Source organism: Notolepis coatsorum, assembly GCF_963971535.1.
Source record: "Notolepis coatsorum genome assembly, chromosome: 15".
Taxonomy (NCBI): domain Eukaryota; kingdom Metazoa; phylum Chordata; class Actinopteri; order Aulopiformes; family Paralepididae; genus Notolepis; species Notolepis coatsorum.
This window is the reverse complement of record NC_140179.1, coordinates 50339979-50356795: the sequence shown is the minus strand read 5'-3', so window position 1 is coordinate 50356795 and position 16817 is coordinate 50339979. Positions and strand designations below refer to the sequence as shown.

The 16817-nt window shown below is 43.4% G+C and overlaps 1 protein-coding gene across 1 annotated transcript in view; it reads left to right on the top strand.

The window, feature by feature from the left end:
• Positions 1 to 16817, top strand: part of tbc1d30 (TBC1 domain family, member 30) — a 69710-nt gene that overhangs the window by 25556 nt on the left and 27337 nt on the right. The window contains exons 3-10 of the mRNA XM_084330207.1: positions 1454 to 1515; positions 4031 to 4096; positions 4568 to 4693; positions 7831 to 8016; positions 8655 to 8823; positions 9904 to 10072; positions 10414 to 10519; positions 10731 to 10837. Coding sequence (XP_084186333.1) covers positions 1454 to 1515; positions 4031 to 4096; positions 4568 to 4693; positions 7831 to 8016; positions 8655 to 8823; positions 9904 to 10072; positions 10414 to 10519; positions 10731 to 10837 — 991 coding nt within the window. The remainder of the gene's footprint in view (positions 1 to 1453; positions 1516 to 4030; positions 4097 to 4567; positions 4694 to 7830; positions 8017 to 8654; positions 8824 to 9903; positions 10073 to 10413; positions 10520 to 10730; positions 10838 to 16817) is intronic.

Sequence of the window (16817 nt, the reverse complement as noted above, 5' to 3'; positions counted from 1 at the left end):
TCAATACAGTATGTAAAGCACATTCCGCCCACATGCTCGCTATTGCTTATTATGGGCTGTCCTGCCGTGTGCTCCGCGTTGTATCTGTCGTCGAAAGGGAAGGAGGAGGGCTGTCTGTCTGTGTTAATCCTTTACTAAAGCCCCGAGAGGGTAAACAGGAGAACAAAAGCAACCCCCAGTGAGTGAAAGACACATAATGGCGCAGGACAGCAGCACGGCAGAGACGGACGCGGCAGGTTAAACAATGATTTGATAATAAATAATACTTTGATTTGTACTACTTTGTTTCAGGAAATCCAGGTTTTGATTCTGTCGTTAGGATAAACTGCTGTGGCGAGGCGGACCTCTCTCTCTCTCTCTCTCTCTCTCTCTCTCTCTCTCTCTCTCTCTCTCAAGGGGGATACAAGTAGAGCGGTCTGGGACTTTGTCGAAGCGGCTTTCTTATAATGCTCAGATTTTAATTTCCGTTTCACCCCTGAGGGTTTGGCTTAATGAACATATTATATTAGGCAGTTTAATTGCCATGTTGTTTTGGTGAACTTGCTTTTCTGTAGAATCAGAACCACCCGGAAGAGGACAGCGACATATCCGCACAACAAAGCAGCGTCTCCGAATTTGGCAAAACTGCTTTTCCGAAGCATTGATACAACGATTTTTTACAATACGGCCCATGGCCTAGTAGTGTCACACGAAAATATCTTTTGCTGCAAGATATTGGGTTCCCCCCGAATTAGGATATCGACTATAGTCATTTCGTTTCAAAGCTCTGACATAAGGTTATTACTCTCATTCATCTTTTTTGGATTCTGTTCTTCTAATGTGAATTATCTTGGCCATTCATAATTGTGACCGAGCTGAAGGTAGTCAATGTGACATAAAGATTATAACCATACAACATTCTATGCAGGTGTGTGTGTGTGTCCAGTTCAGCCCCAGGGAGTGGGCCAGGTGCATTCTACCCATTTATGCGCATGCGCGCGTGCACGTGGCGTCATTAGCGTGCGTGCAGCCAATGTTGATGAATGAATGAAAACTTTATTTAACAGATTGCAGAATGGGTACAATACAGTACGGCTCAATACATACAATTGTTAAGTGGATGCAGACCTGAGAAAGACGTTTGTCTTGTTTCCATCAGGGTCCCCCATTTTCAATTCATATAGATGATGAGAGGAACGCAACTGTCAAAGGACTGGAAGCGGCAGGGAGCAGCCCATCAGAACAAATACAACTTCCAACAACTCAAAACAATGGATGTACAGAGTTTACAGAATGTAATACATGCATGCATTCTGTAAACTCTGTGCGTCAATTTTTAGGAGTTGTTGAATGGATCTTTTGTGATTTTCGGATGCCTTCATTTTGATGCCTTCTAGTCAAAGGGGCAGTGGATATCTTTGTAAAATGCCTGATGTAAACTGAGCTTTCATTCAGGTGTACTCTGTTTTTCTAGGAGTGGACACCAGGCTAAAGTTTACCATTGAACCACCGCTGGGCAAGAATGGATTTCAGCAGGTAAGTTGATTCCTTCATAGCAGTGTTTCTTAAAATATGGCCAGGGACGAGAGCCACACTGGGTCACTGGTCTGCCTACAGTATGCTGGATGGATGAATGAACTTATAGAGATAGACAAACATACATATATATTGGTATTTATGTACCATATATATATATATATATATATATATATATATATATATATATATATACCATAGATAGAAAGATACTATAGATAGATAGACAGATGGATAGATGTGATAGATAGATAGAAAGATGGATCGATGTGATAGATAGATAGATAGATAGAAATATGGATGGATAGATGTGATGGATATATGTGATGGATATTATGTGATGGATAGATACACCAGATCATCAACGGCAGCATTGTGAGGTTTACAGAGCAGAATACAATACCAGATTAAACCAAACTGATACAGTATGTGGACAATAGTAGATAAATGTATATGATGATGAAGGCATGATACGTATATGATGATGATGAAGCCATGATATATATACATATGCACTAGGCCTGGCCCCGACGGATTTGTATAGTCACCATTTGGGCTGTGGGGGTGCTTAATGTCTGAAGGAGTCGACTGAAGGCTTCTCGTCCTCTCCGAAAGCATGCAATTGGTCCACTGATGGATACATCTTGATACGTCTAGTGTGTGAAATCCTCTTTCAGTGCCTCTGTGCCAGTTTTCTTATATAGGCAGTTAGCCTCGCTGGTATGTGCGCCATTATTAGCGTTAGCCACGCTACTAGGCCTCTTTGCTTTTGGGAAGAATGATTAAAAAATTATAATAATAAAAAATAATAATAATCTTGTGTGTGTATATATATATATATATATATATATATATATATATATATATACAGTATTTTTTGCATTCGACTAAGAGGTTGGCAGTCAACTATGGCTCCTTTCGATCGATTAGTCGACTATTCGACGTGTCGAGGTCAGCCCTGATATGCACAGATAATACACGTTTGTTTGTAACAGATCTGGGTCCTGGCATGAGACTGAACATAATCGATTTGGGTCACAAGCTGAATATTAGACGTGAACTCATAATCACATTGAGGAGGAAACATTTCAGTGTGGCACCTCGCTTAAAAAAAATGACCAAGGACATGAAGTGTCATAGATGTGAAGCACTCATCGTGTCTCCCAGACTCTTTGATTGAACGTGACTGATGAATAGATGAAGGAATGAGTTAAGTGTGATTACTGCTCTATGAGGTGCTTGAAGCTTCACATCTAAAAACTGCAAGTTAGAATTGTTAGCATTCCATATTCAAACCAGTGGTACCCAAGCTAGCATAACCTGCTTCTAGAACCCCCCCCCCCCCCCCCCCCCCCCCCATAATGTCACATGTTCCATTTAAAGGAACACGCCAATATTATGAGAAATGTGCTTACCGTCTTCCCCAGAGTCAGACAAGAAGATGGATACCAATTTCCTCTGTGCATTCAGTAGAAAGTTAAATGACTGCAAGCTAGCCTAGCTTAGCACAAACGAATGGAAGCGGATATGGACCAGCTAGCCTAGCTTTTGGCATCCCAGAGCTTTAAGATAGGCTAGTGGGGGGAGCTCCCGTAGCTCACCGCATATCTCGGCGCTATTTCTGCGTCTGGGAAAACCGTGCTCGTCACGGATCTGGGGGACACAAGTTCGATTCCCGGACCCGCCGTCATTTCTCAGAATGTCTTCCCCTGCTCTACATCCCATTTCAACCTGTTTCTGTCGGTCATGCTTGACCAGAAAAAGCGATAAACGCTAAAAAAGAAAGTTTAAAAAAAATATATATATAGGCTAGTGGTCTGTAGCTTGCAGCTGGATAGCGTTCTACTGAACACACAATGAGGAAATTGGTATCTATCTTCTTGTCTGACTCTGGAAAAGACTGTAAGCGCATTTCCCATAATGTTGGTGTGTTCCTTTTGAGATACATTTTGGCCTTAAAAAAATATATATTTACTTTATCTTTTTCCGCCTTTTCTTTTTCCATCTTTCCCCCATCCCAATGTTAGTCGTTATGCCAATTCCCAATCCCCTACCTGGTCGTTGCATGCTCTGCCCCCTACCGTTGGTCTGGGAGGGCGGAGACTATCACATGCTTCCTCCCACTTCTTTTCACCTGGCAGCGCGGACTCTCACTTGGGGGAGTGTAACGTGTGGAAGGAGCACACTACCTCTCCCAGGACCCGACCTTGCTGTGCAGGCGCCCCGACCGATCTGTAGGAGTCGCTGTTTTACAACGACCAGGACCCACCCTCACCGGCTTTCCCACCCGCTAACACTGCCAATTGTGTTAGTATGGACGGTCGGCCAAGCCGGAGGCACCACAGCTGGATTCGATCCCACTGTCTCTGTGGTGGTAGACAGACGCTTAGTCCGCTGCGCTATCCGACCGCACCTCTTTTGGCCTTTTACATATACTGTCACATGATTAGTTATACTAACTGTACGGTACACTGGCATTTCATTTCATGTGTGTGTCTGTGTCTTGTCCCTACAGTGGTATGATGCCCTCAAGTCAGTGGCCAGACTCTCCACTGGTATTCCCAAGGAATGGAGGAAGAGGGTAAGTCAGCTCATCTTCATCCACTGCTGTTAAAGGAACTCGCCAACATTATGGAAAATGCACTTACCATCTTCTCTAGAGTCAGACGAGAAGATGGACACCAATTTCCTCTCCGTACATTAAGCAGAAAGCTATCCGACTGCAAGCAAGCCTAGCTTAGCACAAACACATGGAAGTGGATACTGACCAGCTAGCCTATTTGTTGGCCAAAAACACCTCTGCCAGAGTTTTAAGCTAGGCTAGTGGTTCGTAGCAGCTTCCATTAATTTGTGCTAGACTAGCTTGCAGCTTGCTACTGAACACACAGAAAGGAAATTGGCATCTTTCTTCTTGTCTGACTTGTACCCCATGGAATCCCAACCTGAGCGAGACATAAAGAGCAAAATGGACATTTTAGAGGCACCCGAGCTGTCTCTGTTTCTGACTAGCAGGATTCACCTGTGACCGTGTTCCTGTTGCTCTGATCCTCAGGTATGGCTGACACTGGCAGATCAGTATCTCCACAGCATCTCAATTGACTGGGAGAAGACACTTCGCTTTGCCTTTAACGAGCGCAGTAACCCAGACGATGACTCACTTGGCATCCAGATTGTCAAGGTAACGTGTGTGTGTGTGTGTGTGTGTGTGTGTGTGTGTGTGTGTGTGTGTGTGTGTGTGTGTGTGTGTGTGTGTGTGTGTGCGCACACAAGGGTGCTTTGAGTAGAGTACAGGGTGGTGTGTGTAGGGTGCTTTGGGTGGGAGATGAGGCGGGGGGGTGTCTAACCAAGCAGATGTTCTGAGTCAGCAGTATAGTCTTAATCAGGGGTGCAGTCGTAATATCGGAACTGCCTGGACGCCACGTGCACGCGCATGCGCATACATGTTCCCTTGCGTGCGCACAGAACAGATGATTATTATGCATAAATAGTAGGAAACATGTTTGTATAGGAAATTACTAGTTTTAGTTTAGTTTTTGTAAATATTGCCTTGAAATAGAGAAGCTGAAAAAGGTAGCAGGATGTAGCCTTCAATATATATAAAGAAATTATATTGTCAACAGATATGGTTGAAAAACAATGTTTTAAATGTAATTGTAGATACAATATTGTAGTTACAATTTCTTTAATTGAATTAACTTAAACTAGAAAAGTAAATACAAACTAAATTAACAATGTAACTTAGTTTACAGAAGGACAGTTTCCTTCTGAAGCACAACTTAATGCCTCATCCTTCCAGTCGGGACCATTTGTCACATAGTGAGAGCTCCACAGATCAAGCAAACCCCCACAGGGCTTGTATTTTGGTTTTGCACTTCTCGTTCTTTGTTATGTTATTGGTATCCTATTATTATGCAAAGTCTAGGGCAGGGGTTGCGGCTCTTTGCCCGTCAATGTGCGGCTCTTCCATCCAAAAAATAAAAATAAAAATGTATGTCACTCATTCCATAAGGACGTAGAATAAACATTAATTTTTTTTTTTAAATGGGCCATTTGCATGTTCTTGGTATCTGAATCTAGGGACATAATATGGATCAGTGTCAGAAATAGTGTGTCTGTTACTAGGCTTGAGTAAATTGTAATGAACCAAAGGAAAATATGAATTCTATTTAAAAAAAAATATAAAAATGATCTTTGACTGTGAATAACACCATGCTAAAATTGACCAGACCTGAAAAATCTAAGCAAATGAATAAAGGGAAGATGATTAAACAGAAGGTTTTGTAGATACAGTACTGAATTCTGCCATCTTTTTTATAATGTAAATTTCTCGTATTGCAACACAGTTTTTTGCAAGACATTCACAGAAAGGTAGAGAAACTAACTGCGTTCTGTTTTATGGCAATAACGTTCAGGTTTGTGGGAGATGATCCCAAAAAACAAGAGAAATAAAAAAGTAAATCCAGAAGTCACATGATTGACAGGGGCTGGTGTGAGCTGGGTAGGGTAGTTTTTCGAAATTCGAAAGCCCTGAGTCTCTCCCTTCAAAAGACTACACTCACTTTTGGCTGTGCCACTTCCTCCTGTCAATATGCGCCGGTTTCTGACTCAATGCCCTGAGATTTCTATAATCTTATATTTCACTAATAACAGTTAAAATAATTGGTAAACAAACATAATGCTGAAAATATACACTTTTACTGTATATCTCGGGCTTAAGAGGTTAACCCTGTGAGGCCCAAATAAAAAAGACATTAGCAAGTTCAGAGGCCAGAGGGTGAGACCTATAAACACATGAAGGGTGCCGTGACTGAAAAAAAGGTTGAGAAACGCTGGTATATGGTGTGGCTCTTTGTGGTACCACAGTAATTTTTGTGGCTCTTAGTCTCTGACTGGTTGGCCACCCCTGGTCTAGGTGATAGATAAGTGCCGTACTTGGCGCACGGCGCGACGAGTGAGTGAAAGTTGTGAAAGCATTTTTGTGTGCGCGTGCGTGCACATCCGTGCGCGTACTTCTGCTCAGAAGAAACTGCTAGGACGGCGTGGTACCACCACTGCATCACTGGTCTTAATAGAAGCTTCAGTAGTTTTCCTTGACATACAGTATATAAAAAAAAAACAGACCTGAAAGACTTCGGTGGCACAGAGGCCTGTTGTATATTGGAGTGTATTTTACATGCTGCATTAATACATACACAGAAAACAACACTGAACGTGGATACATGCACATAACATTATAGATAGCTAGCTCATATCCTGCATCGTTTTTTAACATGTATTAATTACGTTTTTAGAATTTAGAACTTCACTCTCTAATGGCCAGTAGCCATTGTGACATTAGAATATTAAATTCTCAAAATCTAATCACACTGGTCATCAACTTACAGAAAAGGAATTATGGTATATTATGAATTATGGTATAATGTTGTCATGGTCATGTCATGTCATGGTGACCAAAATGATGCCAATACCATCAGTATCTCAGTTTAAATCTATAATAATGTATAAACGTATAAAAGTGGTACCATGGTGATACATGACTTTTACCGTGGCAATACCATGGTCAATTATTCATACAATGGCCGGTACCATATTGTTTTTGTAAGGGATGTAATATCGCAGAACCTTCCATTAAGGCCAGTGTTGGGTGCAGGATGTTTGCTTATGGCTGTGCGTCAGGGAGCTTCTTATTCCGTCATGGAAAACATCCTGGCTGTTTTTTTTGCTCCTGAGTGATTCATGATAACAACTGAGTGGTTCCTGTTAACCACTCAAAGTCCATCTCTCCTCTTTCTCCTCTCTCTCTCTCTCTCTCTCTCTCTCTCTCTTCTCCCTCTTCTCTCTCTATTCTATCTATTCTCCTCTCTCTCTCTCTTCTCCCTCTTCTCTCTATTCTATCTATTCTCCCCTCTCTCTCTTCCCCTTTCTGTTCATCTCTCCTCTCCCCCCCTCTTCTTTCCCATCCTCTTCTTTTCTATCCTCTTCTCTATCTCTTTCCCTCCATCTTCTCTTCTCTCTCCACTCCTCTCTCTATCTTCCCATTTCTGTCGATATATTCCCCCCCCCCCTCTGTCTCTTTTTATCTCCTCTCTCTCTCTTCTTTTCTCTCCTCTTCTCTCACCACTCTTATTTTCTCTTCTCTCTATCTTCCTCTTTTCTTCTTCATTCTCTCTTTCTCCCCCGACTCCTGCCTCTCCTCTTGTCTCTCGGTCGGTTCCCTAGTATTGCATGTATTTTTTTTAAATACATATGAACTTGAATCAGTTGTCATGATACACCAGATAACAGAGTTCTGTGTTTCTTCACTCCCATCCTCAGGACCTGCACAGGACCGGATGCAGTTCATACTGTGGCCAGGAGGGGGAGCAGGACAGGGTGGTGCTGAAGAGAGTTCTGCTGGCCTACGCTCGCTGGAATAAGACCGTAGGATACTGTCAGGGGTTCAATGTTCTGGCTGCACTTATTCTGGAGGTGACCGAGGGCAACGAGAGTGATGCACTGAAGGTAAATACGGAGCACATCAATCATCCAGCGACGTAGACACACACACACACACACACACACACACACACACACACAGGTTAATACTCAGTGCATACTGCAGCGTAGCTACACACATAAAGGTTAATACTCAGTGCATAATTACTGCAGCGTAGCTACACACATAAAGGTTAATACCAAGGCCTCGTTAATCTGCCACCCAGGCATGCGCACACGTTTATAATTTATTTACACCCACATACAACTTAAAGGTAAAGGACACGGTGTGAACAGAGCGTGTGCAGAAAGCACGGTCTCCTCCATACGGTGCCGCTGAACAACTCCCTGCAGATAACCTGGTGAGACCAGCCATCTGTTATACGTTGCAGAGACGGCACGCACACACTGCCAGCTCCTGAAGCCCCAGTCATAAAAACAGTTTGTGGCTGGGGTGACTGCGGTCTCTGATAATGTTCTGGGTTTTCCTTCTGCACCTCTGTGTGAAGAGGTCATCCATGGCTGGCAGATCAGGCCTGGCGATGTGTTGTGCTGACTTCACCACCCTTTGCAGAGCCTTGCGGTCGGTGGCTGATTCTCTATCTCTCTCACTCTCACTCTCTCACTCTCTTGCTCTCTCGCTCTCTCTTGCTCTCGTTTCCCAGGTGATGATCTACCTGATAGACAAGGTTCTACCAGAGAGTTATTTTGCAAACAACCTGCGTGCTCTGTCAGTAGACATGGCTGTGTTTAGAGACCTGCTCCGTCTGAAGCTTCCCAGACTGTCCCAACACCTCCACCACCTCCAGAAGACAGCCAACAGAGAGGCCGGAGGTAGGGCTGGGTCTGTGGTGTCTAGTCCCCGGCTGTAACATGTTAACGTTTGGCTATGCTAGCTTCATATCACATTAACATGTTAACGTTAGCCTACGCTAGCTTCATATCACAGTAACATGTTAACGCTATGCTAGCTACATACACAGTAACATGTTAACATTTAGGCTATGCTAGCTTCATATCACAGTAACATGTTAACGTTGGCCTATGCTAGCTTCATATCACAGTAACATGTTAGCCTATGCTAGCTACATATCACAGTAACATGTTAAAGTTGGGCTACGCTAGCTACATATCACAGTAACATGTAATGTTATGCTACGCTAGCTACATATCACACTCACAGTAACATGTTAACGTTAGGCTACGCTAGCTACATATCACAGTAACATGTAATGTTATGCTATGCTAGCTATATCACAGTAACATGTAACGTTACGCCAGCTACATATCACAGTAATGCTATGTGAGCTACATGTAACGTTATGCTACGCTAGCTACATATCACAGTAACATGTTAACATTAGGCTACCCTAGCTACATATCACAGTAACATGTTAACGTTAGGCTACGCTAGCTACATATCACAGTAACATGTTAATGTTAGGCTACGCTAGCTACATATCACAGTAACATGTTAATGTTAGGCTATGCTAGCCACATATCACAGTAACATGTTAACGTTAGGCTACGCTAGCTACATATCACAGTAACATGTTAACGTTAGGCTACGCTAGCTACATATCACAGTAACATGTTAACGTTAGGCTATGCTAGCCACATATCACAGTAACATGTGCACGTTAGGCTACGCTAGCCACATATCACAGTAACATGTTAACGTTAGGCTACGCTAGCCACATATCACAGTAACATGTGAACGTTAGGCTACGCTAGCTACATATCACAGTAACTTGTTAACGTTAGGCTATGCTAGCCACATATCACAGTAACATGTGAACGTTAGGCTACGCTAGCTACGTATCATAGTAACATGTAATGTTACACTAAGCTTCCTCACAAATGTGTTTACTATCTCTCCCTCTCTCTCTCTCTCTCTCTCTCTCTCTCTTCCAGGCAGTTATGAACCTCCTCTGACCAACGTATTTACCATGCAGTGGTTCCTGACCATGTTTGCCACCTGTCTGCCTCCTCCCACCGTGCTCAAGATCTGGGACTCTGTGTTCTTTGAAGGGTCAGAGGTCCTGCTCAGGGTCGCCCTGGCCATCTGGGAACGACTGGGGGAGTGAGTAGATTGTCTTGTCAGGTCTCAGGATGGCCCTGGCTATCTGGGAATTACTAGGAGAGTGAGTAGATTGTCTTATAGGTGCGCAGGTCCTTATTCCATCCTGTGTTTGGGTTTTTAAAGTGGAAGTGATGGAATCAGGGCATCATCAGGGCAAATCTGTCCCTCACATCCCCTCTGACATACTATTGACTTGATGTTGCTTAACCTCTCTTTTGTCCTACCTCTCCTCTCTCTGTCCCCCTCTTCTATCTGCTCTCCTCTCTCTCTCTCTCTCTCTCTCTCTCTCTCTCTCTCTCTCTCTCTCTCTCTCTCTCTCTCTCTCTCTCTCTCTCTCTCAGGAGGATAGAGTATTGTCAGACAGCAGATGAGTTCTACAGCACCATGGGTCGTCTCACTCAGGAGATGTTGGAACACGACCTCATTCACCCCACTGACCTCATGCAGGTAATACACACACACACACACACACACACACACACACACACACACACACACACACACACACACACACACACACACACACACACACACACACACACACATAGATATATAGATATAAACTGAAATGTACCTATTTGGCAGAAACTACCTGTTGTACAAAACATCTTCTAACTGTCTCTCTCTGTCTCTGTCTCTCTCTCCCTCTCGTTCTCAGGAGGTTTACACCATGGCTATATTCCCCTTCCCCCAGCTTGCTGAACTCAGAGAGAAATACACCTATAATATCACACCCTTCCCTACCTCTAGCAAGTCCAATGGAAGGTTAGTGTTCTGCTCTGCTCCATTGACTGGTGTAAATGCAAATATGATATGCAAATATAGCCTTATCTAAAGCTAAAGCATGTAGGAGGATAGTGGTTGTAGTAGAGCAGTCGATAACAACTAGGAACAGAACAAAACACACACTCAAGCTAAAGAGTCACGATGAAATGCACATTTCTTTAACACATTCGCGGCCACTGGGATCCGTCTAATCTCACTCTATACGGCCAGTTTATCATAACAAGGTTTCATTGTGCGTGAGGCTGTTTGTAGAGCTAAATCTATACTTTATATTATTGCTATCTGTCCATTGTCATTGTCAATTGACACTATAAACCGTCCCTTCAATATGCCTTAAATAAATAATTTTTTCATCAATACGTTCCCATTTTATAGCGTTGTGAATATAAGCATTATATGGGATTGGTCTGGTATATTTCCTGGAAGGCGAGTTACAAGGCGCTAAGCTAATAACGTTAAATCGAATGGCGTTTCGGCTATAGATAAGCTAGAGTTAAAAATCGAAATGCATTTGATCGGTATCATGGTCCACCATGAATGCATGAAAGGGGGGGGCGGGGGACGTCGTTTCTGATTATTGATTACCAATAACGGCATTAGCCTCCGTAGCCTCATTCGCTGACCGGGTGGATGGCTATGAGAGCAAGGCCAGATTGGGCTGTAATTGATGTCAAATCGCTCTTACCTGTGGCCGGTTGGACTGCAAAAAGAATTTCCCAGTTATCGATCGCCATCTGGTAGATCCATATGTCCATTGGCTGATGCTATATTCCTTTACTGCATACTGAATTCAGCGTCCCAAAAACTATTCCAGGCGATCGGCTACACGCATAGCTATAGGCTAACAGGAAAGTCCATTCATGATAAAAAAAAAAACACCGGTTTGTAACGGGGAACACTGCATTATCGAGACAGCGCCCCTACGAGGATCTGGCCGGTAATGCACTTTTCCGAATTCCAAGAGTAGGGTAAATTTGCAGTGCCGCTCGTGACATTGAGTAGGATATTACAATGGAATCAAATCCAAAACAACCTTACCACGTATATATACGTGGTTGGCCGTCAAGCGTTGGATCCGAAACACGTATATACCGTAATTCCTCTAATAGTAACCCCGGCTTGTATTTGTTTCAACTGTAGCGGGTACCAGGCTTGTATTAGGAGGAGGCATGTATAAGAGAGAGGCCTATATTTCTAATTTTCAAACAGATCATAATGAATAAATCAACATTTTGTGTCAGTTTGAACCCAGTAAAATGTACTGGGTTCATTTATTGAAACCAAGTACTGTATGAAATAGTAAACAGTGCAATTACAGGTGGTCACTGGTCATTTCAACATTTTCAAAGTGAAAACAAGTAACTAGCTCAGTATGCAGCTCAGTATATTAGTAACCCGGCTTGTATTAGGAGGCCGGCTTATAATTGCTTAGCTCAAGAGCGCACCCGGCCATTAATAGAGACCCGGCTTGTATTTGAGACCCGGTTACTTTTAGAGGAATTACGGTATACGTGGTTGGCCCCGAATGTGTTAACACATTGACGGCCACGGGGATTAGACGATCCCCACTCTATACGGCCAGCATATCATAATAAGGTTTCATTGTGCGTGAGGCTGTTTGTAGAGCTAAATCTATACTTTATATTATTGCTATCTGTCCATTCTCATTGTCAATTGACACTATAAACCGTCCCTTCAATATGCCTTAAACAAATAATTTTTTCATCAATACGTTCCCATTTTATAGCGTCTTGAATATGAACGTTATAGCAGAATGTTCTGGGGTATTTCTTGGAACGCGAGATACAGGGCGCTAAGCTAATAACGTTCAATTGAATGGAGTTTTGGCCATAGACAAGCTAGAGATAAAAATCAAAATGCATTTGATCGGTATCATGGTCCACCATGAATGCATGAAAGGGGGGGGCGGGGGACGTCGTTTCTGATTATTGATTACCAATAACGGCATTAGCCTCCGTAGCCTCATTCGCTGACCGGGTGGATGGCTATGAGAGCAAGGCCAGATTGGGCTGTAATTGATGTCAAATCGCTCTTACCTGTGGCCGGTTGGACTGCAAAAAGAATTTCCCAGTTATCGATCGCCATCTGGTAGATCCATATGTCCATTGGCTGATGCTATATTCCTTTACTGCATACTGAATTCAGCGTCCCAAAAACTATTCCAGGCGATCGGCTACACGCATAGCTATAGGCTAACAGGAAAGTCCATTCATGATAAAAAAAAAAAAACACCGGTTTGTAACGGGGAACACTGCATTATCGAGACAGCGCCCCTACGAGGATCTGGCCGGTAATGCACTTTTCCGAATTCCAAGAGTAGGGTAAATCTGCAGTGCCGCTCGTGACATTGAGTAGGATATTACAATGGAATCAAATCCAAAACAACCTTACCACGTATATATACGTGGTTGGCCGTCAAATGTTGGATCCGAAACACGTATATACCGTAATTCCTCTAATAGTAACCCCGGCTTGTATTTGTTTCAACTGTAGCGGGTACCAGGCTTGTATTAGGAGGAGGCATGTATAAGAGAGAGGCCTATATTTCTAATTTTCAAACAGATCATAATGAATAAATCAACATTTTGTGTCAGTTTGAACCCAGTAAAATGTACTGGGTTCATTTATTGAAACCAAGTACTGTATGAAATAGTAAACAGTGCAATTACAGGTGGTCACTGGTCATTTCAACATTTTCAAAGTGAAAACAAGTAACTAGCTCAGTATGCAGCTCAGTATATTAGTAACCCGGCTTGTATTAGGAGGCCGGCTTATAATTGCTTAGCTCAAGAGCGCACCCGGCCATTAATAGAGACCCGGCTTGTATTTGAGACCCGGTTACTTTTAGAGGAATTACGGTATACGTGGTTGGCCCCGAATGTGTTAACACATTGACGGCCACGGGGATTAGACGATCCCCACTCTATACGGCCAGCATATCATAATAAGGTTTCATTGTGCGTGAGGCTGTTTGTAGAGCTAAATCTATACTTTATATTATTGCTATCTGTCCATTCTCATTGTCAATTGACACTATAAACCGTCCCTTCAATATGCCTTAAACAAATAATTTTTTCATCAATACGTTCCCATTTTATAGCGTCTTGAATATGAACGTTATAGCAGAATGTTCTGGGGTATTTCTTGGAACGCGAGATACAGGGCGCTAAGCTAATAACGTTCAATTGAATGGAGTTTTGGCCATAGACAAGCTAGAGATAAAAATCAAAATGCATTTGATCGGTATCATGGTCCACCATGAATGCATGACAGGGGGGGGGGGGGGGGGGATCGTCGTTTCTGATTATTGATTACCAATAACGGCATTAGCCTCAGTAGCCTAATTCGCTGACCGGGTGGATGGCTATGAGAGCAAGGCCCGATTGGGCTGTAATTGATGTCAAATAGCTCTTACCTGTGGCCGGTTGGACTGCAAAAAGGATTTCCCAGTTATCGATCGCCATCTGGTAGATCCATATGTCCATTGGCTGATGCTATAATCCTTTACTGCATACTGAATTCAGCGTCCCAAAAACTATTTCAGGCGATCGGCTACACGCATAGCTTTAGGCTAACAGAAAAATCCATTCATAAAAAAATAAAATAAAACACCGGTCTGTAACAGGGAACACTGCATTATCGAGACAGCGCCCCTAGGATCTGTCCGGTAATGCACTTTTCCGAATTCCAAGAGTAGGGTAAATCTGCAGTGCCGCTTGGTGACATTGAGTAGGATATTACAATGGAATAAAAGCCAAAACAACCTTACCACGTATATATACGTGGTTGGCCCTCAACCGTTGGATCCGAAACACGGACATGTCCGTGGTTGGCCCCGAATGTGTTAACGGAAGGTATGTTGACATATACCCAAAATGTTCAAGTTCAAGTTTGTTTATTATTTCTCACAACAAAATACAGAATACTTTATTTACGTTAGAGCTGTTGTTGTGAAAATGACGACTAAAGCCCTGATGTCTATCCTCCTGGATATCAACAGAATCGAGCCATTTCATATTATCCAATCTGCTACTCTGATTAGCCCATCAGTCACAGCTGCTTCAATGAGCCCATCAGTCACATCTAGCTGCTCTGAAATACTTCAGGAATGGGAGTAACTTCAGTTCATCCAAAAAGTACTTAAGTTATGTTAAAGTTAAGTTATACTTCTTTAGTCCCTGTGCATTTGACCCCTCCTAACCACTTGGGAGCAGTGGGCAGCCACAGGCTCCCAGAGGACCATCTCCAGTTGTAATGTCTGTACCTTGGTTAAAGGCAATGGCAGGAGCACCTACCTGATATAAATGTCTTGTGGACATGCGCTTGCACCAGCATGTTGTTTCAAGATATTAAAATGAGAAATCATTAGCATTTGTAATTATTACCAATGCAGGTGGAGGTCTATGGTTAACCCTTTGAGTGCCGTTAACACGTTTCTGGATCGTTATTTTTTTTTGTATCCACTTTTTCTCCCATTTTCTATATTTTCTCCCATCCCAATTTCGTATCATCCAATTCAACCCTCCCCTGTCACGAACGCTGTTTCTAGCCTCCCACAAGCCGGCTGCAATGTGGACTAAGTCATACATAGCACAAGTCCCCTCCGGTACTTGAGGTAACAGCAGTCGCATCTTTTCACCTGCGCAGCTCGATCTCTCAGTGGCGAGGAGTAACGCGTGGGAGGCTCACGCTGCCCCTGACACTTCCTGATTCTACTGCGCAGGCGCACCAACCGACCTGTAGGAGTCTCTGTCCACAACGCCCGATCCCCACCCATCAGTTTCCCACCCCCTAATACGGCCAATGTGTATTAGTATGAACGACCAGCTAAACTGAAAGCAATGTGGAGCGCTGGGCTCGAACAGGCAAGCCCAGCGTCTCCGTCATTCGTGGCGAGCGCCTTGCCCACTACGCCACGTAGCCGCCCCGGATCGTTATTTCTTTTATTCGCTATTTCCATTCATAATTCATCCTGCTATGCTGTAGGACTGTGTGGCACTCTGTCTGAGACCGCAACGGTCCGATACCGGCGCCTAATGCCTTGCGGCCGCTATTGCACTCCATTTGAAACGATGTGGTTTGTTTTCTCGGCCGAGCTGCAGCGTGCAGGCGGGGTCTAAACACTCCAGCAAGACAAGCGCTTATAGGGATGGCAATGACGAGGGTCCCCGCCCCCCCCCCCCCCGTTCATTTTCTTTGGTGGATAACATTGGACACACGATCGCGATCAGTATTTGGAATGGCGATCAGATAATTGGATTATTCTTTTTGCAGTACATCATAGACAAGGTAAGGACTATATATTATCAATCTTGCGTTGATCCGATTATTTTTTGCCCGCGATCGCAGCATGTGTGGTGTGTGTGTGGGCCGTGTCCCGTTGGTTGCGATCAAAGCACGGAGGGCCAGCTCCCCCCCCCCCCCCTTTCATGCATCGATGATGAAACATAATACCGATAATCTAGCGTTGATTTCAGAATGATTATTGATCAAGGCGAGGAGCGGCATGATTTATAGTGGAATGCAGTAAAGCGCTGTTTGGCGGAGTTTCCTGGGATTACACAGAATCACTCTAGAACTATACTCATATTCACCACGGTATAAAACTAAAATGTATGGATGAATTTTTTTTTGTTTTTTGCATGTTGACCGGAAGAAACTCACTGACAATCGACGTTGTTATTAGATCCATAGCTATAATATTTAATATAGTTTTAGCACCGGCATCTACCCCCATTGCATTACAGCGCTGGCACAAACAGCCATACGCCCACAGCGACCTCCGGCATCCAATGTGTTAAGAAGGAGGATACAGTGGCTCGGGAGGTAGAGCAGTCATCTTCATTTAATATAAAAGAAAAAAAGAAAAAGAAAAAAACAAACACTAACCTTCTTATGGTCTTATATCATCATGCACTCTTCCTAATATGCCTTTACT